This window comes from Armigeres subalbatus, unplaced genomic scaffold (assembly GCF_024139115.2).
Source record: "Armigeres subalbatus isolate Guangzhou_Male unplaced genomic scaffold, GZ_Asu_2 Contig152, whole genome shotgun sequence".
NCBI classification, from domain to species: Eukaryota; Metazoa; Arthropoda; class Insecta; order Diptera; family Culicidae; genus Armigeres; species Armigeres subalbatus.
In genome coordinates, this window is record NW_026942308.1 from 697,976 (window position 1) to 723,821 (window position 25,846).

General features: G+C 44.6%; 3 protein-coding genes across 3 annotated transcripts; 2 read left to right on the forward strand and 1 right to left on the reverse strand.

Moving 5' to 3' along the window:
* Positions 1-10,203: 10,203 nt before the first annotated feature.
* LOC134202910 (uncharacterized) lies at positions 10,204-12,789 on the forward strand. The gene is made up of 2 exons (XM_062677918.1): positions 10,204-10,300; positions 11,332-12,789. The coding sequence occupies exons 1-2, from the start codon at positions 10,298-10,300 to the stop codon at positions 11,857-11,859; spliced, it is 531 nt and encodes a 176-aa protein (XP_062533902.1). The 5' UTR covers positions 10,204-10,297; the 3' UTR covers positions 11,860-12,789.
* A 3,476-nt stretch (positions 12,790-16,265) lies between these two features.
* Positions 16,266-17,619, forward strand: LOC134202918 (uncharacterized protein K02A2.6-like). The gene is made up of 2 exons (XM_062677929.1): positions 16,266-17,147; positions 17,225-17,619. Exons 1-2 carry the CDS (start codon positions 16,271-16,273, stop codon positions 17,359-17,361), a joined length of 1,014 nt encoding a protein of 337 aa, XP_062533913.1. The 5' UTR covers positions 16,266-16,270; the 3' UTR covers positions 17,362-17,619.
* Positions 17,620-22,018: 4,399 nt separating this feature from the next.
* On the reverse strand, positions 22,019-24,932 carry LOC134202915 (calpain-7-like). Its single transcript, XM_062677926.1, has 4 exons — positions 23,854-24,932; positions 23,115-23,793; positions 22,696-22,904; positions 22,019-22,633 (listed from the first exon to the last, which is right to left on the reverse strand). The coding sequence occupies exons 1-4, from the start codon at positions 24,754-24,756 to the stop codon at positions 22,259-22,261; spliced, it is 2,166 nt and encodes a 721-aa protein (XP_062533910.1). The 5' UTR covers positions 24,757-24,932; the 3' UTR covers positions 22,019-22,258.
* Positions 24,933-25,846: the final 914 nt, after the last annotated feature.

The window sequence follows — 25,846 nt, forward strand, 5'->3', positions numbered from 1 at the left end:
ATATGAGACCAACCACCTGGAATGCTATAAAAATAATAATGTACGACAAAAAAATGGAAAATAAATTAACTTAAAAAAAAATAAAAAGGCTTGATAATGGAATTACTTCATTAGATAAAACAAAAGCTGCTTTCCGCCGCACGCGCGATCCATTTTGATCGTGATTCTGCAGAGAGTGGTTCCGTAGCATAAGAGACTGAAAAAATGCAAGATGCTGAATTTGGTTATGAACTGTTAATGATTTAAAGCACGTTTTGTTGAAAAAGCCAACAAAATAAATTCGACCCAAGACGAAATTTTCTTTATATAGTACAAAACATAATTGCTTGGTGTCTGTCTACGTCAGCAGAAAGTGAACTTTTTGGCAAGATTCTTTGATTTTTTTTCTGTTAGTCATTGGAAATGAAATCGATTTTTTCAGTCCGCCAGAAGTACCGTCAGGAATTCCTCCGGAAGTTCCTCCAAAATTTCCTCTGAAAGTTCTTCCGGAAGTTCCTCCAGAAATTAGTCCAGGAGTTTCTCTAGAACTTCCTCCAGGAATTTCTCAGGAAGTTCCTCCAGGAATTCCTCCAGCTGTTCCTACAGGTATTCCTCCGGTGGTTACTCCAGGAATTCCTCCAAAAGTTCCTCCAGAAATTCCTTTGGAAGTTTTTCCAGGAAATCCTCCGGAAGTCCCTCCAGAAATTCCTTCAGAAGTCCCTCTCAAAGTTTCTCAGGAAGTCCCTCCAGAAATACTTCCGAAGAAATTCGTGGAGGAAGTTTCGGAGCAACTCCTAAAAGAGCTTCCGAAAGAACCTCCGGGGAAATTCTTGGGGGAACATCCGGAGGAATTCCTGGAGGAACTTGCGGGAGAATTCCCGAAGGAACTTCCGGAGGAACTCCTGGAGGAACTTCCGGAGGTATTCCTGGAGGAACTTCCAAAGGAATTCCTGGAGGAACTTCCGGAGGCATTCCTGGAGGAACTTCCGGAGGAATTCCTGGAGGAACTTCCGGAGGAATTCCTGGAGGAACTTCCGGAAGAATTTCTGGAGGAACTTCCGGAGGAATTCCTGGAGGAACTTCCGGAGGAATTCCTGGAGGAACTTCCGGAGGAACTTCCGGAGGAACTTCCGGAGGAATTCCTGGAGGAACTTCCGGAGGAATTCCTGGAGGAACTTCCGGAGGAATTCCTGGAGGAACTTCCGGAGGAATTCCTGGAGGAACTTCCGGAAGAATTTCTGGAGGAACTTCCGGAGGAATTCCTGGAGGAACTTCCGGAGGAATTCCTGGAGGAACTTCCAGAGGAATTCCTGGAGGAACTTCCGGAGGAATTCCTGTAGGAACTTCCGGAGAAATTCCTGTAGGAACTTCCGGAGAAATTCCTGTAGGAACTTCCGGAGAAATTCCTGTAGGAACTTCCGGAGGAATTCCTGTAGGAACTTCCGGAGGAATTCCTGGAGGAACTTCCGGAGGAATTCCTGGAGGAACTTCCGGAGGAATTCCTGGAGGAACTTCCGGAGGAATTCCTGGAGGAACTTCCGGAGGAATTCCTGGAGGAACTGACGGAGGAATTCCCGGAGGAACTTCCGGAGGAATTCCCGGAGGAACTTCGGGAGGAATTCCTGGAGGAACTTCCGGAGGAATTCCTGGAGGAACTTCCGGAGGAATTCCTGGAGGAACTTCCGGAGGAATTCCTGGAGGAACTTTCGGAGGAATTCCTGGAGGAACTTCCGGATGAATTCCTGGAGAAACTTCCGAAGTAATTCCTGGAGGAACTTCCACTGATCCTGGAGGAGTTTCTGGAGGGTCGTTCAGAGGTATTTCTGGAGGAAATTCTGGAGAAACTTTCGGAAGAATTTCTGAAGGAACTTTTGGAGGAATTCTTGAAGAGGCTTCCGGAGGAATCTCTGGAGTGACTTCCAGAGCTTTCAGAGGAGTTTTAGGACGAACTTCCGGAGCAATTCCACTTCCGAATGAATTTTTGAAGGGACTACCGGAGGAATTCCTGGATAGACTTCGAGAATTTCTGTAGGGATTTCCGGAGAAATCTCTTGAGGGACTTCCGGAAGAACTTATGGAGGAACTTTCAAAGGAATTTCTGGAGGAACTTCCAGAGAAATTCTTGGAAGAAATTTCGTAGGAACTCTTGGAGGAATTTTCAGATGAATTTCTGGGGAAAAGTATGAAGGAATGCCTGAAATATTGCTCTAATACATTCCTGACAGAATTCGCAATGGAATGCATACAAGACTTCAAGGAGGAATACCTGGAAGAATTATAAGAATTCTTTGAAGAAGTTCCGGTTGATTTTTTTGAAGAACTACTTAAATAAATAATTAATGGGTGAATTTTCGAACAAATTGCAAATGAATTATCAAAGGCCCATAATATTTCCATTTAAAACAAATTCTCCTGAGATTACTGAAAAAAGTCCTAAGGGAATTTAAATATAATGCAAATGTAAATAAATAAAAAAAATCCCGTAAAACTGATTTCGATGCGCATTCTTTATTAAATGCACAAACAGTTTCGTTTTTACTCTGGTTTGTATTTCCCTTCGGCTTGTTTATTCCACTCATATGTTTTTGACAGTTGAAATGCAGTTGTATTGGTGAACCTGGTGCGAAACTGTGAAACAACACAGTGCGAACCCGACAGCCTAGGGGTTGGAACTAGTGCGAACCTAATTCCAACCTGAGTGAATAAAAAAACGTTTTGACAGCAGTTATGTTGGAACTGGTTCCAACCTAGGTTGAAACTTTTTAAAAACGAATTCGACATTAGTTGCCGTTAGTGAAAGACGCCAAATCGGCGGTCGAAGTGTGGAAGAAACTGAAGAAGTACCAAGAAAAGGCTACGGTTGCGTCGCGAGTGTCGCTTCTGAAGAAGCTGTGTAGTTTAGTAGTTTAAACTACGAAGAAGGTGCGGGCATGGAAGCGCACATGTTCGCCATCGAAGAGCTGTTCGATAGGCTAACGTCTTCTTCTTCTTCTTATTGGCATTACATCCCCACACTGGGACAGAGCCGCCTCGCAGCTTAGTGTTCATTAAGCACTTCCACAGTTATTAACTGCGAGGTTTCTAAGCCAGGTTACCATTTTTGCATTCGTATATCATGAGGCTAACACGATGATACTTTAATGCCCAGGGAAGTCGAGACAATTTCCAACCCGAAAATTGCCTAGACCGGCACCGGGAATCGAACCCAGCCACCCTCAGCATGGTCTTGCTTTGTAGCCGCGCGTCTTACCGCACGGCTAAGGAGGGCCCCTCGATAGGCTAACGTGTGCCGGTCAAAAGATCGAAAGTTCGCTGCAGGTCGCGATGATCTACCGGAGTTTGCCGGAGTCATACTACACTTCGGACAACGAAGCGGTGAAGAAGACGAAGCAGGAAGAGATGGTGTAGGAGAAGTGCTGAAACGACTATGTACTCTGTATTGACTTTGTGTATGTAAAACTCCCTCCCTTGCAAAGCAAGACCATGCTGAGGGTGGCTGGGTTCGATTCCCGGTGCCGGTCTAGGCAATTTTCGGATTGGAAATTGTCTCGACTTCCCTGGGCATAAAAGTATCATCGGGCTAGCCTCATGATATACGAATGCAAAAATGGTAACCTGGCTTAGAAACCTCGCAGTTAATAACTGTGGAAGTGCTTAATGAACACTAAGCTGTGAGGCGGCTCTGTCCCAGTGTGGGGATGTAATGCCAATAAGAAGAAGAAGAAGAAGGTGTAAAACTATGTGGACTTTGTGTTAACTATAAGTGATGATAAACCTCGATGAGGAGTGTTGAATGTTGGGCCAGTCTAATTTATGTTTGCGATGTTTGACATCCCTTACGTCCTGTGAATGTATGTTGTTGTTGTCTATTGAATGTATATAAATAGAAGTTAATAAACGACCACCGCGGAGAGCTAATCGGCTTGTTGGTCTTCCACTGCAGTGCACTAATCGCATCCGAAATACCCCACCGGGAGTTAAGTTCGGTTCCGCTGTGTACCGTGGGAAGCCTCAGTGATAACTTCCCACAGAATGATGAGCACCGACGCCGACGACCACCATGAATGCGATGATTTTCCGATGAAAATTCTACCAGTGCCATCGTGCTGCTCATTCCACTCCGCTGCGTCTGCTCTGCGTAAAATCTTGTTCGAGCTGAGCATTAGATCCATCCAAACCCACAAGTTGCTTGATTTTGATGTCTGTGCTTGCGATGCATGTACGGGATTGGTTGTTTTACTATTTCTAAATTGTTTGCCTATTTTTAATAATAATCTGTTGAAAATCTGTATTTTAGAGTAATACAATGAAGCGTTGACTCATCCTTGATCGAATGATCCAAAAATATTGGAAATCCATCGAGAAACGACTGAGATAATATCGTTCAAAGTATATCATATTTTTGTGACGGTCTAGACAGACGCAGTCCTTCGTCGAAAATCTGGTATTTTAAAATAACAAATAATAATTTACAAGCAAAAATCAGAGCGATGTGATTTTCGTCGAAAAATTGCTAACAAATTCAATTTATTTTCCCTCGGATCGTTCACAGGAATTTATTGACCTTTTTCCATGCCGTTTTTGCTTGCCTATCAGTAGTTAATGATTCATGATATTCACTTTTTACAGTGATATAATTTATTACAATTTATATGCAAAAAAATAAATGCATTCTTTATTAGAGTTCTTTGAAATTTAAAAAATCGGTCAACAAAACGAAACGTTTCCATTCACTCATTAACTGTAATATTTTGAACCATTAACATGCGGTTTCAACATTCATGGCAACAACCTCGGCAACAACCAATGGGAAAAAAAAACTTTCAACCTCATCAAAAAACAGCCAAAACCACCTCCATCAACACACCAACCGGAGCGTCTCGGTGGTTGATCCACGCAGCGCACGCAATCTTGACCGCCACGCTACTCCAACCCCCTACGGGCCACGCACCGTCATCTCCGCTGCCGCCGAGAAGAGCAATGGATAATTGAATTCCAATTTTAATTAAATTGAAGCCATTTTGCGGGACCAAAAAGGTTATTCAAACAGATAATTTGATATCGGTGTCGTCCAGCCAGGCACACGTCCGCTTCCTGACTTCGGCTCACTGCACCGCGGCACGGCGGGTTCCGTTTATTACCATTGACAATCCATATTTCATTATTTTTCGACCAGATCAAACAGGTCATCCGGCGTAATAAATTTGCAACTTGTTCGAAGAAAGCGGCGGTTCTGTTAACCAATAATGTCGAACACATGCAGTTGCCCATCATGATGGGCAAATAATGCCACCTACTATTGTAATAAAAATGATGAAGGATTTCTAGGAGATCTCTGTTGTACTCAGAAAGCCGTTGCAAATTAAGTTTTCTACATTGGATATGATTGAACCTTATTTTAATTTCATTAACTAGCATACGAAACTATTGTATAAAATAAAAAAAGCAAAAAAAGATAAATGACAGGAAGAGAATGTGTTTCTTAGATAGTCTGCTTATGAGTCAGACACGTTAGTCCTGATGGAATCCATTTTTAATTTATTCGTTACATAAACATAAATAATTATGTAATATGTAATTATTTTACCACATGTTTTTCCGTGATGAATTTAGAACATATCATTTTTTCTAAAGTTCAAAAATTATCGAACTAGAGACCAAAAATAGTTTCTGAAATTTTCACATCTTAAAATTACTGCCAAACAAAAACGAAAAAAAAAACTTTGATAAAGGACTATGCATTTTTTCTACAAAATTGGCTTGATTCGGTAAAATTGTGGGTCTTACTCTTATATGAACTCCAGTTTTCCAAGAATGCTTCATATAGCTCCATACTCGCCCAAAAAAGCAAAGTAAGCTGAATTGAAGGAACGAACCGAAATTGACCACATCAAAGCGAATTGGTACCCGGAAGAGTACACCTACCCAATTGAGCAGAGACGATCACTGCGTAAATTCACGGACGGATATTGCATCAGTCGACGGAATATTGATTAGCGGAGATGGAATGGATAGTGAATGAAGGTAGTTGTTTGCGTGGGCATCTGATGGTTGTTTCTCGACTATGCCTCCGACAAAGTACCTACCTCGAATGCCAGGGAGGAAATCCTCTCACTCGTCAGCAATATCCCGTCGTGCATAATTGATACTTCCTCTTGGCATCCGGTTACATCAAAGGGCAATAAGCAACTCAACCTCCACACACCGGCAGCGCTACACTTTTGCATCAATTGATATCTCGCACGGTGTTCGATATTCAGTACTGCTGCCTAACAGTGTTTGTGTTTCCACTTACTTCCCTATTTCTCTTGATTAGGGCTACGGCACATATTTCCGTCTCATACCTAATTTCCGTCGTAGGGTGTAATGAGTCAATGATAACTCCACCGTCTGCAAAAATTGACTCAGTCTTAAACAGGGCAGCCTCTGAGGAGAATTACACTATAGACGGAAGTACTTGCAGTAACCCTATATCCTCGACGACATTTACATCAACGGAATGATAACAACGGCAGTTCGTTAGTTGAACACCGATCCCACGTGGCTCTTCGTAGCAACATGTCGATGGCCATCATCATCACCACTTCTCCCACCCCTCAAGTATGAAAATCCAACTTAACTCAGGTCAAATGAAGAGGCGATAATCCAAGAACACGATAAACCACGTTCCTATATTAACATGCCAAGCAATCAGGCATTGCACAGCAAAAGTGTCTTTGAATCAAGTGTGTCATATTGAATACCGGAAGCTCTCCCACTGTTTTTGAGTAAATCAACAGGCTGTGTGTGTTTAAATGCTAGCGGATTACGGCTACACTTCGGCATCCATGTGCCTAAGAAACCTGAAACGATAATAGTCGATGAACCAGGCCCGGAATCAATATTGATCCACCATCAATCGGTGCTGTTGCATTTCCCCCTCGGAAGCAAAACCACATTACAGTATTCTCTCACATTTATCGTGCTTCAGATAGACGAGACGAAACTGTACCAGTGATAAACCTGGTTATGTAAAAAAGGTGCAAAGTAATAAAAATGAAGAAGTGGAAAACTGAATCTAATCACATTTTGAAGAAACATTCCAAAATTTTGCGAAGAAAAAGCCTGAAGTGCACTCCTTGAATAATCTTCAAATGTTTGCATAGTTCATCCAGGCAGATTGATTCGACACTTGATAAGAAAATAACTGAGTCTAGTCAAGTACATACGAGATAATGATGACGACCATATTGTTGAGGTGGAAATACGTATTTTTAAAGTTACAATCAAGTGATGGAATTAAATGGAATAGTACTATCTTGCCTTATATTCGAAATGTATTTCTGGCAGCCCAGACAAACATTTGCGATCATGACAAAGAGTAGAGTGGGGTAACTTTTTACGAAAATTGGTTTTATCAATTTCTAGGTTCAAGGATGAACTTTGAAACCTGCCAGCCTAGCTAGTTTTCCGTTTCCAGTAGAAATGGCTTAAGCGATAACGATAGGTACCAGCAGTTCTACGCTACGACCCTCCTACCTTGGCATGTGTTTTTTTTTGTGGAAGGATGAAGGCAAATCTGCAAACAGGCACCTGAAATTATCACTCAGGCAGTGGGGTTGACGGAAGGCCGACCCACTAAACCCACCCAAATAGCGGAAGGTTACTTGAATTACCCTCTCTTCTAATGCCCTGATCCCGCCGGGACTACCTTACAGTATCACTCCAGTATCACGTAACTCCTCCCGAAGCGACACATGACGGAATGTGCTAGTGGAACCATCATTGAATAGCACTGTGTCAAAGCTTCGCAAGCGCCTCAAGTAACGTTTGACCTCTGCGATTGGTGAAGCGGCTACTCCACTCTACTATGTGCTTCTTCTTGTTTGTCTCGCCTATGGGACACGAAGATCCATCCATAACGTTGTTACAGGCTTGCTTTTTGTTGGAGCACATGAGGCACTTTGGTGCCTCATCGCATTCCTGCGCCTTGTGCCCTTCCTCACCACAACGACGATACAGGTTGCTACGGTCTGGGCCCTTACAGTTGTAGGACTTGTGTCCCAACTCTAAGCACCGATAGCACCTTGTTACGTTCGTATTTTGAAGCTTATTGATTGATTTTTTTATGTGTGCAAACTAAAACTAAAACAAAAACAAACCCTAAAGTAAAAGTGAACACATTACTACATAATATCGTGCTGCAAGGGTCACTGGGTTTGAAAACAAAAAAGGAGAACAGAATTATATTGGCGGTCACAACCAAAACAGCGAAAAAACGTCGTTTCCGTTTGCCACCCACTTGGACCGCCAGCTGTAACAAAATAGCAAAGAAGACAGAGTGAGTTCGTCTGCCACGCTCGCCGCACCGAAGGAACACCCCGTGAAGGCCTGGATTATCTTGCCGTTGCTAGTGGCCAGTGCGAAAACAACGAAGCAGTGCGTTTTATAAACGTTAAAATCGATTGTCCTCGAAATAAGACCCCCTACAATCGGTAGAAAAGGCGTTAGCTCTTTGCTGCCGCAAGAAAACGTATGAAGGAACAACATAAATTGAGGTTAGTTATCCATTCGTTCAACAAGGAACATCCTCCCATCAGCTTCCATCTTCTAGGCAAAGAGTTAACCGTCCGGATCTCCGCAATCGGATAAGCTAGGCAAGCAAAAGCAGCGAACTCGGGTCGGGCAACAGTACCGAACGTAAGAAGCACGGCTTCGCATAGCCAAGTGAGCGAATCAAGGTTAGTTTAGCGCTAAAACATAAAATGCGTTGATCTAATCAGTTATGATCTGCGAATACAGGCAGCGAAGCGGATAATCCGGAAAGAAAAGGCTTGAGTCTGAGGGCGCTGTTCACGCTCCAAGGTGTCCAAATTTCACCGGAAGAATTGAACGGAGTCGAAATTCCGACCAAGAGTAAGTAGACACAGAAAGTTTCCTATTGTACAAATGCTGACGTAAGTCGTTCGACAGGGCTCTTGTTTCTGGTTTTGGCTTCGTTTGAGTCACCGTGCGGTCGAAAGTGCTCCAAGGCACGGTCGGAGGGGCGATCCAAGGTGTGGACTAGTCGGCAGGCCTCCTCCCCCACCCCAACCAGTACTTCCGGAAGCAAGAACCGGTGGTAGTGATCCGCGGGTTCACGAAGCAGCGGTTGGCCGTGTATAAGGGAAGATTTGGTTTGAAGAGAGCAGTGCTCGTGAGTAGCCCCGTGATGGGAAAAAAAGGGGGAATGGTGTGAAAGAAGAAAAGGAAGGAAGCGTAGACGGTTAGCAGGCATGCAGGGTAGAAGTTAAGAGATGGGGAAAAAGTAAACAACCCTGTTAAATAAGCAGATCAAACGAGGAAAATAAAATGTTTGCACACAGCTTTTCATGAATTGAGGCGTTTTTATGTTTGTTAGCCGGTCCAATCCTGTGCTCTTTGCTCTCTGACAAGGACGAATCTAACAACCTGTCCACTGAAGGCAGCTGGAGTTTGCTTTCTGGTTATACTGATCAATTTTTGGCTTCTGCGACCGGTAACCTAAGGTAGGCTACCTGCGTGCCAAAAGGACCGCCTCTTAGGCGTACAGAGGTCTTCTCGATCTCTGTAGCACATTGTTCTCTGACGGCAGAGACGACGTCGTCCGTGTTCATGACCTCGTCCAGTTGCTTGCACTGGAGGGTCACTTCCGCTCCCAGCTTGCGCTCCGTCTCTTGGGCGATGCGATAGTCGCTCCTCCAAGGAAGGTGAAGGCATTGGTTTGAACATCTTTTTCGAACAGCCTGACGGAGCATCCGAAGGTTCTGTTTCAGTTCTTTACTGATGTTCTGTCTTGTGCTTTTAGGAAGCTCCAAATGTGGGGAGCACTGGCTCTGCAGATGCATTTCAACTTGTTCTACAGCTGTGCAGTAACCAACACGAAATGAGCGAAAACAAAGCGAGAATCACCATTTTTCTGTGAGGGCTGCCTTTCCGATTCTGTTTTTTCGCACTTGTTTACAAGTTTGATAAATTTGTTATCATGGCTTGTAATGATTCGGAACAGTTTTTGCTTCACTTTTATCGTTGTTCTTTATCTATTGAGAGCGATTTCTGCAATCCCTGGTGTAGAGTAGATACAAATAGCATTCGTGAACCCCTCGTGGAAATACTCTCAGGAGATTAGAATTAAGAAATGAGAGAGGCAAATAGGTTGTAAGTTTGTAGAGAACACAAGGCTAGTTAGTTGAGTTGTTACCTTACTCGTGGCAGGTCAAATAAAGTGTTGCTTTCCGAACCGTGTGAGTTTTTAAGTGAACGTCCGAAAATATCTGGAACCTTGGTGGACTCTACAATTTGGCGCAGTCGGTACGATTTCATGGTAAGTATTTTCGGGCTATAGAATATTTAGAAAATTTTTTTTAGGAAAAGTGAAAACTTGATCAGACGGGATTTTTTTTTCATGAAATTGATGTTATTACTTTATTGGAAGCAAGAAATTCGTCATGAAGTAAATCATAATGGCGTCTGAAAGTGTCGGTGTGCATCAAGATTCAAGATGGATGCCAACAGCAAAGCCTTGATGTGGTGAGAAAAGGCAAATAATTTGAAAAAAGTGAGAAGTGAAAAGATGCGAGTCCGGTTGATGACCGTAGCGCACAGCCATGAAAATGTTAGATTGATGAAATACAAAAGAAGCGAGTCCGGTTGACGACCGAAGCGCACGGGAAAAAGAGAATAAACCATACAAGCGAGACTGGTTGACGACCACAGCGCATACATTTGAAAGAGAGGCAACACAAAAGATGCGAGTCCGGTTGAAGACCGTAGCGCACACACACGAAAAAACAGATAAAGTGAGAAGATGCGAGGCCGGTTGAAGCCTGTATAATACACACACACACACACACACACACAGTGAAAAACAGAATGTAAAGATGTGAGAAAGATGTATAGCGTGGTCTACCACAAGCATAGAAAATGAAAGTGTGGGCTCGGTTGACGACCGGCGAATGGGAGAACTGCAGCCTATGCACATACACAAAGGCAGGAAAAATGTTTGGATGATCATCACACTGATTGTTGATGACACCGCACACCGATGACTAGAAGGAGAGAGTATGATCGCATATTCTTAATTGGTGGTTGCTTTGGTTGGTTTGAGAAAGGGAAAGCTTCGATTTCATAGACGACGCAGATACACATATGTATAAGTGTAAATGTTTTCAGAAAGAACATTGCGTATACGGAGTGATCAGAAACGTATCAGCAGTCGTTTCACCCATTATTATTTTGAGCAAAAGTGGTTTGGGAAAACTTAAATGGTAAAATAAATTGTTCCAACAAAAATTAATAAACACTTAGTGATCTATCAGTGAAAAGTATCAAAAGCGTTCGATTTTCGTTTTACAGATGGATTCGGAAAACTATTTCCAATTGGACCCGTTCAACGATGCCGCTGATGCTTCCAACCTACGACGGGAATGGGAGGAATGGCATCGTGCTTGTGAAATTGTTCTGGAGTTGAAGAAAATTGATTCGCAGCACGAAAAGCTTTTGTTCATGCTGGCTCGAGGCGGCAGAGGACTACAGCGAATTTATTACCATCTCGCACCGGTGGCTGGTGAGATTCATCCGGAGCCCGTGAAAGTTCCGCTGGCACCAACTATTATTCCTGAGTATGACAACGCCGTCAAGCGTCTCAACGCATTTTTTGTTGGAAAACGTAACGAGAGGGTGGAGCTGGAGGTGTTCCGATCACTTCGGCAAACATCTGGAGAATCTTTCAATCGATACATTTTGAGACTGCGTACACAGGCCGCGTGTTGTGATTTCCGTGATCGCGAGGAAAAGAGTTGTTGCAGCAGATTACCGTTGGTGCCATTGACGAGAGAGTGCGAGACAAAGGCCTCGAAGGAACGATGGGTTTGGATGAACTAGTAAATTACGCTATCAATCGTGAAGTATTACTGAAGCAGAAGGAGAAAGTACACCTGTTTAGATCGGAACCGGAAGCCGGTGCGATGGCATTAATCAAACAGAATTGGGAGAGAAAGACAATGTCAAGATGCGGAGCGCCCACACAGAAGCTCAAGCGAGAGCGGAAGTGGGAACGTAGCAGTCGTGATGCTGCTGAATGCAGTCGTTGTGGTTCATGGCGGCATAATCGCGAATCGAAGGAATGCATTGCAAGAAATGCCACTTGCAACAAGTGCGGACGTTCAGGCCACTTTGCAAGGAAGTGTGATGCTGGTCAATACGTTGGTCGTTTTTCGTGGAAGAAAACAGAAGCGGCCAATTCATTGCGAGGTGCTCGACAGGATGGAAGTGGTCCTGAATTTGGAACGAGATACCAGGGTCGTCATGAAGATAACGGATCAACAAAGGTAGAATAAGTTTATTTTTTTATTTTTTTGGTCTAATATATCATTCAATATTTCATTGGTTTCACTAATAATTCGATCATTTAAGTAATAACGAAAACAATTCGTGATAAAGATGTTGTGTTGTATCAACTTCTATGAATGAATAAATATGCGTTATTAACTTGTTGTAATTATCTGATTGTTAGGTGAATTCGAACGATGGAACTATAATAGGATTTATTGATCATTTTCAAGTGAAATTTCTAATTGACTCTGGAGCAATGATTAATACAGTTACGGAAGAAGTCTGGGTGAATCTGAGGACTACCAATGCCAAGCTTTTCAAAAAGAAATTTCAATGCAATCGTCAATTCACAGCGTATGCGTCTGAGGAACCTCTACGGGTGTTGGCCATCTTTGAAGCTTGGATAACAATCAATGAAACGAAACCCAAAAACTATGCCGAGTTTTTCGTGATCCAAGGAGCTCAAAGATGTCTGCTCAGTAAAAGAACCGCCGAGGATCTGAAAGTCTTGAAGGTAGGACTAGAAGTTCAAAGTATTGCTCAAAAAAATGTTCCATTCCTGAAATTCCCGAATGTCCAAGTACGATTATCCATTGATTATACTATTGCTCCCAGAAAGTTGGCCTACATAAGAATCCCAGTTGCGATGGAGGATAAGGTAAATCGGAAGCTTCAGGAAATGTTGGATGCTGAAATTATTGAACCAGTCATTGGACCCTCCGAGTGGATCTCACCCATGGTAGTGGTACCAAAGGGTACTGATGATATCAGATTATGCATCAATATGCGACATCCCAACCAAGCGATACAGCGGGAACACTATCCGCTCCCACTCATCGATACGCTGCTCCAACAAACTCAAGGGAGCAATGGTATTTTCAAAGCTTGATATAACATCCGCCTACTACCATGTAGAACTACACCCGGATTCACGTGAAATAACAACCTTTATGACGTCCAAAGGTTTGATGCGTTTCAAACGCCTAATGTTTGGCATAAATTGCGCGCCTGAGATATTCCAGCGAATAATGTGCGAAATGATGGCTGATATCGAGGGCGTGGTAGTTTACATCGATGACGTTATTGTGTGGGGATCATCCATATTCGAACACAATGAGCGGTTGCAAAAAGTGCTAGCAGTGCTTGAGAAAAACAATGCATTGCTAAATAAAGCCAAATGCTTGTTTGAAGTACATGAACTAGAGATTCTTGGTTACAAAATCAGTGGACGGGGAATTAGTCCGACAGACGATAAAGTAGCTGCAATCCAAAACTTTAGAATGCCCGAGACGAAGGAGGAAGTTCGAAGTTTTCTAGGATTAATTAATTTCGTTGGACAATTTATTCCGCACCTTTCGTCTAGGACCGAAGCGTTGAGATGCTTCATTAGAGGTGAGGTGGATTCATTTGGGGCTGAACAGGTTAAAGCGTTTGATGACTTGCGTAATGAGCTTGCGAGAACTGTTCATCGTATAGGTTTTTTCGACCCTAAAGATCGAACTGAGTTGTACGTGGACGCTTCTGCGGTAGGACTCGGTGCCGTATTGACGCAAAGAGATAACGCAAATAAACCAAGGATTATAAGCTTTGCTTCGAAAGGCCTTACGAAGACGGAAAGAGTATATCCTCAGACCCAGCGAGAAGCACTTGCTGTCGTTTGGGCCGTGGAAAAGTTTTTTATATACTTGTTCGGAATACACTTTACGGTGTTTACAGACCATAAGACGCTTGAATATATATTTGGTGGAAAGCATCAAGAGGGAAGCGTGCTTGTTCACGTGCAGAAGCGTGGGCGCTACGGCTTCAGCCCTACGATTTTTCAGTAGTACACGTTCCTGGTTCTGATAATATATCCGACATCTTCTCAAGACTTTGTAATCAGTCGGATGCGCCCTTTGATGAAGCGTCAGAACACTACGTTTGCGGAATTGGTGAAGGACCGTCTGCTATTACACTAGATGAGATCAAAAAAGCAACCGAATTAGATGATACCCTCAAAGGAGTCGTTAAGGCTATCGAAACGACAGTGTGGCCTCCGAACTTATTTGCTTACCAGGCTTTTTCCAAGGAATTGGGAATTATAGATGGCGTTGTCGTGAGAGATGAACGAATTATACTCCCTTCGAAGCTGCGGCCCAGAGCATTGGATATAGCACATCGAGGCAGGGATGGAATGCTCCTCAGAGCGAATCAGGAGAAGAAAAAAAATGCTCACTGCTCCCGACACACGAATCTTTGCTCTTCTCTTTTGTACTTTTGCGTTTCACTCTTTTTCGGGTAGCTCCGAAATATATTCATTTCTCAATGATAACTAAATAGTTTGACTCAATGTGGTGAGGAAAAAGTTGCTCATTGAGTATCTTTGAGTCTCTTTTATAAGGACGGAATTGGTGGTGGCGAAAAAAAAGGATAATTAGTTGGCTAATCTAACGGTAGCCAGTAGGTTATTGTATCTATCGCTTTGTTTAGAAAACAATTCAATCACTGTCATAATGCGTGTTTAGGACTGTTGCATTTAATTTTTACACGTTGAAGACATTCCCCTGAATGAGCTTAATAATTTTCATTAAAAATTGAAGCAGTCGCAAAAATCCTGTATTAATCGGTCAAAACGGTATACACTGGAGTCGCTTTTCATGCGGTTTAATATGAGGCTTAATTTTTAAGCGGATTTTAGGTCTCATGCGTTTAAACGCGTTTACACAATATTTTGAAGTAGGTCTTGGTGCCTTTATGCCACTACGATCAAGGGATCGCTCCCTGGCCCTTCCCTTTTCATCTTCTTCAATCATCATCATCTATCTATCTTCATATATAAAATGAGTTTGTTTTTCCTTTGAGGCATTATAACTTGTGAACAGGTTGGCCGATTTGCAAGATTTACTCATATGTGAATATGTACGTTATGTGGAAGATATTGATCTCGAGCTCGTTCAGTAGCCGCTAGGTTGCGAAGGCCGACGGAGGTCCTTCGTAGCTTAGTTGGTTAAAAGTACCAGTCTAGCGTACTGTAGGGTCATGGGTTCGAGTCCCATCGAAGGGAAAGTGGTTACCTCCAATACATTTTCCAAATTAATATCTTCCACATAACGTACATATTCACATATGAGTTTTCATAACATTGTAAATTAACGTCCAAGTCGGGTGGTTTAATCCCCGGAAATAGGCAATTACCTTTGATTGAACCCAAGATTTACTCACCAATCGAATCGTTTTGGGCTCTTCTGTGTTTGTTTATGTATATGAAAGAATAGAACAATTTGCTAGGGAAAGTTGAGAAGTTGTCTAAATGAAACGGTTTCATGAGTTCTGAAGAAAGCCATCAAGCTCGAACTGAAATCGATCTAAAGTGCGACGCATCAATCAATTAAATGATTGATCGACCAAAAATAAAACCCAAGTGAGATCAGTCAGGTTCGCCTAGTATAAGATAATTTCGTCAATAATCTCTTTGCAATCTAAATTGTAATTGCTAACCAGATAAATATAGAATTGCCTACATCAAGCTGCATGTTGCTTAGAAGCAGTAAATAATTAATGTAAAGATAGAATGGTGTTCATTTCTACCCGTTCATGGATGCTATACACGATCCCTATTCTCATGCTGGTCTCATAAAGGTGCGAATGTGTGAGGCTGTTGTGCGGGTAGCGATGGTATGACATAAGTGTGCTTACATTTCTCTGTACGTTCAATTGGAAAGAACAACAAAAATGATGCTCCTCAAAGAGGCACATTGATCCAAACGGTTTCTCTCAATGAGCGCCGCTCCTCATTTTTCCCACAACGAAGAGCATCTTTTTTTATGTTTTGATCATATCCGTGATGTTTTGTTGCTCATTTTTGATGAACTTTATTTGCTCATTGAGCTCATTGTGCGAGTAAATGCCAAGCCTGCATCGAGGACATCCTGGCGTAGTTTCAATGAAACGAAATCTACGAGAGAAGGTTTGGTGGCCCTATATGGACCGTGACGTTGAAAATCGTGTGCAAGAATGTGCTGGTTGTGCTTCAGTTAGCTTACAAGGAACGCCAGAGCCAATGCTACGCAAAGAGATGCCTGACCGTGCGTGGCAGGATTTGGCAGTGGACTTTTTCTCGGCTAAGGAATGTGCCACGTTTTTAGTATTGGTAGATTACTATAGCCGATTTCTAACTGTTATTGAAATGAAAGCTACGAATGCATCAAAGACCATCGAGGCATTGGAAGGCATTTTTAAAGAGCACACCTACCCAGAAACAATTCGTGCTGATAATGGCCCACCTTTTGCTAGCGAAGAGTTTTCGAACTACTGCATCCGTAAAAACATTCGCCTGGTTCGTACCATTCCGTACTGGCCCCAAATGAATGGGCTAGTCGAACGACAAAACCAAGGAATTCTGCGGACTTTGCGAATTGCCAGGTCGATGAAAGAAGATTGGAGAAAAGCTATCAGTGAATATGTGTATTCGTACAATACAACTCCACATTCTGTCACGGGTAAATCACCCATGGAGCTGCTTACAGGAAGACCTGTGAAGGATCTGTTGCCTTCTCTAAGGACGGAGCCGTACTGGAGGCGTGATGAGGAAGTACGTGACAAGGACAGCATCAAGAAAATGCAAGGAAAGTTGTACGCAGATAAACGACGACAAGCGAAAAATTCAGATATAGCGGTCGGAGATACCGTCATGATAAAAAATTACGATCTGGGCAAGTTGGAACCTAGTTTCCGATCCGAAAAGTACTCAGTAATCCAGAGGAGCGGGAGTGATGTTGTCGTACTGAGCGAAGATGGGGTTAAATATCGACGTCCCGTGGCCCATTTGAAGAAATGGCCAACGTCATGTAATGGAGACGGTTGGTATATTCGTACTATTTCCAGTACACTATTTATTTTCACATCAATATTTCATAAAATTATTGTTTCATTATAGATTTTCCACAGCCAAACACTCAGGAACCACGGAGAGCAATTATTGAAAACGGAACAGGAGAGCCCGATTCCAGCGAAGTAACAACCCCGAAGCGACCTAGAAGATCCGCTAAATTACCAGCACGGTACAACGAATGATCAAATGAGATTGATTGTATTTTTTATAAACTTTCCGACATTTTTATAATTCATCCGCAATATGTATAACATTTTTTTTTGGACCAGGTGAGGAATGTAGAGTAGATACAAATAGCATTCGTGAACCCCTCGTGGAAATACTCTCAGGAGATTAGAATTAAGAAATGAGAGAGGCAAATAGGTTGTAAGTTTGTAGAGAACACAAGGCTAGTTAGTTGAGTTGTTACCTTACTCGTGGCAGGTCAAATAAAGTGTTGCTTTCCGAACCGTGTGAGTTTTTAAGTGAACGTCCGAAAATATCTGGAACCTTGGTGGACTCTACACCTGGCTATACCCCATCATTGCTGGGGAGACTTTGGTGCTGCTGGTTGCAGCCTCCGTCACACCACTCTCCGCCTCCCTGGGAGGAAACCTCGTGGAGCCCCCTTTGGAAAAGGGGTTTCCCACATCCATTGCTAATGCATCGTCAAAATAATTATTTTTTAAATCACTCATTATTGTTGGGTCCCCATCGTGGATGCTATCGAGTCCTACTGGAGTAGTCGCCTTTAATGATCCCATGGTTATCTGTGCATGACTTACATCATGCAGGGAGGCCATGCAAGGGTTGACACTTACGTGTTCAGAACCATATCAGCGCAGGACAGGAAAAAGCATCTGAGCCTACTCCCACCCAGCAGGCAAAGCTTGTTGGCTAGATTGGACAGCGTGCTACAAGGCTTACCACAGTTTTCGGGGACGGAAGACAACCTAGCCATTAGCCCACTCGCCGTTTCGAGTCAGTCTGCTTCCCTCTGCACGGCTGGTATCAAGAATGATGATGTCGCGTGCACCCCAAATTGATCTCTCTGCGATAGTGCCTATTCGCCAACACACAGAGGGACTTGCCGACGCGGTGCCTGCCGCAGCCTTGACGAGTACCGCTTTCCGTCCTCGGGATCGGAACCCGCCCGGTTGACCGATGCCGCGAAAGCGATGATACCATGTTGTGCTTCGCGCGGCCACTTGCTCAATAAAAGAGTAGAGTTCGACCATAGGGCACCGGTATGACCCATGAAGCCGACTCCGAACCCTTGGACCACCTCTTATTTGCGCCTGAACTAGTCATTCCTCGAGTCCACGCGCCACCTTCTGTGTAGCTCCGAGACGATTTGGACGATAGCCGATAAAACGGCGTTCCAGCCAACTTCATCTTTACACATCCTCCGGACTATACCATCCGGTACTGGCGTCTTATTTACACTAAGGGACTGTGCAATCCCCGCAAGTTCCGCCACAGCGCTCTGAAGGGGCCATCGCCCCACGTGTGTTAGCCATTACGACCCTATAGGCGTCCCCCATGGATTCGCGTTGGTACTTTGGCCCTCGAAGCAGGTTTATTTGCTTGATCTAATCTCAGTCTTCAGAGCGGCTCTAGCAGCCACGAACGCCACCCGTCGTTCAACACGCTCCTCTTCTGTGCGTGCTCGCTGCATACGCCTCCGTGCCCATAAGCAGGCGCGGCGCAGGTTCGCAATTGCTTGAGTCCACCAGTAAGCCTTCCTTAAACACCTCGTCGTCGAAGTATGATGTCTTGCACATACGAGGGCTAGGCCTCGCCCCTTCTTCCGTCCGCTGAAAACTGGTCGTATAGTCGATACTGTAGCGAACCACCAGGTGGTCGCTGGGAGTGTAGCCATCATCTACCTCCAGTTCGAACTACTCGTTTGGCCAGGGCTCCAGAACGTAACGTCGATAATCGACTCGGCCCCGTTCCAGCTGTAGGTACTTTTGGTACCGACATTAGCCAAGTCCACATCCAACATGGCCAGTGATTCCAGCAGGATCTGCCCCCGTTGATTCGTGGATCGGCTTCCCCATTCCACGGCCGAAGCGTTGAAGTCCCCCGCTATCACCACCGGCCTACGCCCCATCAAGTTAGCCGTCAAACAATCTAGCATTCGACCGAACTACTCGATCGACCATCGAGGAGGCGCATAGCAGCTGCAGAAGAAGACCCCGTTTATTTTGGCAATGACGAAGCCCTCGTGTGTCGAAGACACCAACTCTTGGACTGGGTATTTCCCCGTTGTCCATATCGCCGACATTTTAGACCCATCGGTGACCCAATTACCGTTCCTGGCGTGTACCCGGTAAGGATTTGCTATGATGGCGATATCCGTCCCCCATTCAGCAACTGTCTGACACAGCAGTTGCTGGGCTGCATCACAGTGGTTCAGGTTTAGCTGCGTTACCTGCACTATGATTTTGCAGCACGCTTAAACGCCGGGCACTTCGAACCCCCTGGGGTCCGGGTGCTTGCTGTTCGCAGCTTTGCTGGAACAGATCAAACAGTTGGGAGGGTTCGTGCAGCATTGTGCCTTATGTCCCTCCAATCCGCAGCGTCGACAGAGCTTGCTTCTGTCAGGGCCTTTGCAGTCCCATTGCTTGTGCCCCGGTTCCAGGCACTTGAAGCAAACTTCGGGTTGCTCATATATGCCCACAGGGCATACCGACCACCCCACCTTGACGCTCCCTAACCGGCTACATTGGAGGCGTCCGCTGCAGATAGCCGAACTAATGCTACCTGTGTCCCTGCTGGACCTTTCCGTAGCCGAACGGCTGCGATGGGCGCCTCCACTTCACACTGTCGCCGCAGTGCCGTGACGAGCTCTTCGACTTCGGTGATCTCGTCCAGGTCTTTAACCCTTAGATTCACCTCCGTCGTGAGTGCCCTCACCTTGACCGTCCCGCCTAGGACTTCCTCTGCCAACTTCTTGTAGGCCCTTTTGCGAGACGCCCCGCTTTAGCTCGAGGATCATCTCGCCCATCCGGGTACGTCTTATTCGACGTACGTCGGCGCCGAGTTCACCGAGTTTGACGTCACTCCTCATTGCCTTCAAGACGTCCGAGTACTTAGCCTCGTCCGTTTTGATGACTAGGGCGTCGCCCCTGGAGCGATTGGCTCCTACCCTAGACTTCTTGCTACCCTCATTCGCCTGGGCCTTCTTTTCGGCCCTTGACGTCTTCGGTTTCCTCTTGTTCTTGACCAGGGTCCAGGAGGCGTCACCCCCCTCTATTTCCCTGGTCTGGGGCGGCTGAGAGCTCTCAGCCTGCCGTAACCCCTTACCACCGTCTTTCCTGGGTGGACGGACCTTTCCAGGTCCTTCATCCCCCGGTTGGGCCTCAGTCTGGGTAGACCTCGACTCCACAGATTTCACGGGTTCGCACTTCCGTCCCGACCGCTGTTTCCAGCTTGGCGTCCAACATCGACTTTCAAAGTTTCAGCAAGCTCCTCTTGAGTTCCTTACTGATATTATGCTTCGATGATGGCGTCCAGCTGTTCCGTCGCCACCTCGAAGGCCGAAAGCCCATCGCGTTTGCGGTTCATCGCTTTCACAAGCCATGGGCCGTCTATAACCTCTACCGGCGGAGCCTGGGAGATGGTTAAGTGACCCACGCTGGCGCTGCGCACTGAGCTGCCGACTATTGCCTCTGGCCTCCTAGGCGGAGACCTGAACAACACACCTCTTGCGAAGGGGTTTTCGCCTACACTACTACCACTAATTGACGAATTGACTTGGTTTTCCATTTTGCTTGTCATAAGACGAGTTTGTACAATCCCATTGAATTCTACCACTTAAGTGGCTTAAGTAAGTGGTGGAATTCAATGGGATTGTACAAACTCGTCTTATGACAAGTGAAGACATTCCACTAAAAAGCTCAACATAATTTTCTTAACATTTCCATTTTGGTCCCACGAGTTGCTTGGGAAAATAGGTCCACCACGCCAGAGACCAGCATGACGCGGTACGGGACAATTACTGTGGAGGGTGCCCAGGTACCCCACAGGCTCCGTTATAGAGGCCTAGCTCATTATTTCACCCCCCTGGCCATGCATCCCCTCGGCACGGGTCGTTTAACACCTTGGGATTAGGGGTTAGGGACGATGGTCCCGTTGGTCGCACCCACTTACTCTAGCTGATGTCAGAAGGACAACAGTGCCCAGGCTGCACTAGCAGCTAAGTACAAAACCCTTAGCTGGCGGTCGATTGTCATCGGAAGACCCGTGGAAGTGTGAGATTGGAACTTGTGAGGACCAGAGCTGTGTAGGTCGTTCCTTCCAAGGTGTCAACTCACCATTTCGCAGCCCGTGTGTGTATGTGTGTGTGACTACGTTATGGTCACCGAAATAGGCTAACCTTCCGGATACGATATGCCCGATCGTCTCTCCTACTGAATTACACTTCCCGTAACGGTCCTCCACCTTTTTGTGCAACATATACTGCCGTGAATCGCAAGTCAGTCCCATCTGTATATGGAATCCATATACGAATGGAACAGACTTGCGATTCACGGCAGTATAGTGCCGGTAGTTCATCGTCGCAATTACCCAGTCCAACATGGCTACCACGAATCCTTTGGTTTCTGAAATAAAATCACCCAGCATCAGCCACGTTTTCGACGACGCTCCTGTTGATCGGATGTGTCCAATACAACTCCTTCAACGCCAAATGCAGGGCACTGAATCCGTGGTAAGCTACATATACAGCGCGAACAATTTCATGGCGCTACTGACTCTCCACAAAGTATTTTCGCAACTGCAGGATCTGGGAAGCACAGCGTATGGACTACCTATCCAAGAAGGAACATTTCTTTTCGATTAAAAAAATAACAATTAAAATGATCAATGATTTATTAACGAAATAAAAAAAATAGTTGGTACGTATTCACAACTAGATAAGATTGACGTGGTCATTTCTTCGAGCCACTAAAGTAACTTTCCGCTTTAAGCTAACGTCATCAATATGGCTAAAAATAAATCCCTTGCACAACATTGGCTGTAATCGCATTTTCTTTTAAGTTACTATAATACGATATCAGTCCCATACGATCATAGGCAGCCCAGATCCGCCGTTCAATTCAGCTTTTCGATGACTAAATTCGTTGTTGATTTAAATTTTAGGAAAAACGGCGACTCCTGTTCCGGCAGGAAAGTGGACGGACGCAACTGATAAACCCCCGCGGGGATGCCTTCCAAATCCAACACGCAAAATCCGGACCTATAGCTGCCGGTACTCTGGGTTATAAAAGGGGCAGTCACCTCCGGATCCTCCAGCGATGTAACGCTCAATTCCAGTCCGACTTGATAGACTTTGGGACCACGAAGTTCAACCACTAGCTGGCTGGATTCTTTGGGGCCGATGTGCAGCCGATAAAGCGGATTGTTTTTGTAGGTTTGCGGGTGGTTTGGGCATCCGCCTGCCGTGCGCCCCTTCCAGTCTCCATTGATCTACGGGATAATTAAAAGTATTTAACATTTGTCAAACACAACGCGGGTAGTGAGTTAATTACATTTTCAACTGTTTGGAAATGGTTGTCGATTTTCTTCAATTCGAACTTATCACGACAGTACGCCCGCAACGAGTAGTAGATCGTTGCCGTTTTTTCATACTGCGATATCACCAAAGTGTACTTGCGTACCGAACTTGGATCCAGGCGTATTTTGCACAAGTAATGTGGACTGTTGATCCTAACTCCGTCTATGTAGGGAGGTGGATCGGCTAAAATAGAATACGAGAAAGATTAATAATTAAGTTCAATAATAAAATCTCTAGTGAAAAGTTAAGTCTGTTCTGCGATTATTTTTTTTTTGTTAGATGTTCATTTTTTGACCTTTAGAATTAGAAAAATAAAACCTTATACTTCTGCTTAGCAAACAAGACGAAGATTACTATGCGAGTAGAAGCAGTGTTGTCACATATTATGCTTACACGGATAATAAACCCGTTTCCCGTTATTCTTATAGACCAGGACCGTAATATATTCTCGATTTACTCTGAAATCCTCAATCGAAGTGATATGTCTTGTCAAAAGTATCCAAACCGAACCCTTCCCAGCAGGTACGGTGAGGCTGAATTGTGGATTGTCTCCTACATTGTAGGCATCTTTGGTAGGTCCCACACCCGCACTCCACGACTGATGAATACTGTAAGTGTACTGAAACAGAGCTGGATCCCAGTTCAGGTAGAACACATCGAAGAAGTTCAAAATGGAATTGTAATCGATCCAGAAAACCCCATTGTCGTAATTTGCAGCGAGTTTTGGGTCGTAATTCAACTGCTGCTGTAGCTCAGCGGTCCAGTGCACCGCATCCAACTCGGAATAGTTTCCACGCCAACGCAGATGTGACCAAGGATTCTTTAGTTGGAGCAATTTCACTCCGTCAATTTCCTGCATGTCCAGCACGGCATAGGCATGGGTCGACACAAGTCCCGTTCTTTCCGCTTCTGCATCCGAGAGTTCACCAGTGGCTACGGTTACCAAACAACGTCCAGCGCTAAGCCCTTCGCTGAGTCGATTAAAAACTGCATCGGCATCAAAATCTGGATCCTTCGTCCTAATTGAAGCCCTCTCTGGAATCCAACCCGTTAAGGCATGCAAGTCAATGTTCTAAAATATAATTTATGAATTAAATATCACATATCTGGAAATGAGAAAAAGTTGTCTTACACTATTCGATCCGGGAAAATCGTATCCTCCCATCAGCTTCATGTAGGCTTTCTCCATCAGGGACACCCAGAACTCATTTTTGTTACTCGAATACGAGCAAAGCAGCTGATTGTACCTTCCCAGTGGTAAGCAATCGTCAATCACAACCTTTCTTGGAATTCCGTTCACGTGCATACGAACCGAGTACTTTCCACTCGGATTATAGATCGGTTCATCTCGACTGTTCCTAGGGTAAATAATCGACGTCAAGATTCTGCGCTTGTACTTCTTCTCATATAAAGAGGCCACTGCCAGCGAGGCCACAAAACTGCAATCGGAAACCACCGTCTGACGAATGCTATAGAAGTCTGCATGGTCCCCAGCTATCAGTTCCGGATTTTCACTCAGTTCGCTAACCCGAATCCACTGGACAAAGTCCCGTTTCTGTTTAGGGGCCAACTCCAACAAACCATCGCGATCCGTAAAGGGAATCGAAAAGATGAATTTCTCCATCAAATCAATGTCCATGAATGGAACATAAACCTTGGAGTTGATGTGCGACGTAAATTCCAGCACCTTCTTTTCCTCACTGGTATAAGAAACCTGAGCCCCACTGACTTCCAGCTTTGGACTGTGAACCGGACTTCTCCCTGAGCCGATGCCACTTCGCACCGGATGCATCGTATGCTGCGGGACAACTTTCAAATCTTTTGGTTTCGGAACATATTTGATTCCTTTCAGTTCCTCCGCGCGCTCTATTGCCTGTTTGGCGAACTTGTTCAACTTGTCCCGTTTTTCTCGATCCTCTATACGAAGAATACATTCCACCGCCTTGCCATACAAATCGATGGCTAGCTCCTTCTGGCCAGCTTCATCCGCGTCAAGGGCACGGGTCAAAATTGTTCGTACTTCCGACTCTGACATCTCTAATGGACAACACTTTCACGGGTTTAACAAAGTTCAAAGTGCTTAACATATAGTTTAAATCCTGAGAAATTCATACCACATTAATAACTTTTAAAACATTAAGAACTTTATTCACTTTATATAAAAAATTTCACAACTTTCGAGGAATGAGTCAGCTACGCTCTCTACGAATACGTCTTCTGCTTCTCAAGCAATCAAAAAACAAACATTATCAGTTCTTTTGTTTTGCTCCAACCATCCGCTGTTTAGAAAATTGATTCCGTTGGGAGTTCGTACCTTTGATATAAAGTTCATGTGCTATAAATGGAATATAGAACTCTAATGGCGGTAAGCACCAACGAGGATAATACGCCAATCGAGTATTATCCTCGATTTTGATAAGCATCAAGCGGTATTATCCTCGATTTTGATACCGGTATTAACTTTAATACGCCGATTTTGGAGTATTAAAGATAATCCTAGATTTTAGTGTATTGGCTGCGTACTTTTTAATTTATATCACGCACACTTCTTCACACATCGTAGAAATGTCAAAAATGAAAATCAAAACAAAAGTTTTTAATGAATCTGCCGTCTGCGAGCTACTTTTGGAAGTGCAAATCCGGCAAATCCTCGTCGAGACCTGGTTCTAGTTACCCCCAGGTTTGTATCGTCAAGCAACAAGGAAACTTGGAAAAGATCCCGTTGGCCAACGGTAACTGTATCGGTGAGAAGAAACGAGTGACGGTAATGAGTGATCATCCAAAAGACCCTATGGAAAGACAGTCATGACCGGTGCACAGATCCCCTGATTAAAGGACGGCCACGACCGCTGTTTGGATCCCGGTCCTGGCCAACGGCAACTGCATCACTGAGAAGGAATGAGTGATCGAATGACCATCCAAAAGATCCGATGGAAAGTCAGTCATGACCGATGCGCAGATCTCCTGATTAGGACGGTCATGACCTGAGAGAGAGAAGACAGCTCGCTCTCAGCTGTTTGGATCCCGGTCCTGGCTATATGATAATATACCGTTGCTACGGGAGACCATTCCAGTATGAAATTATACTTGATGCAGTTCAAAAATGAACTCCGGCCAGACCCAGG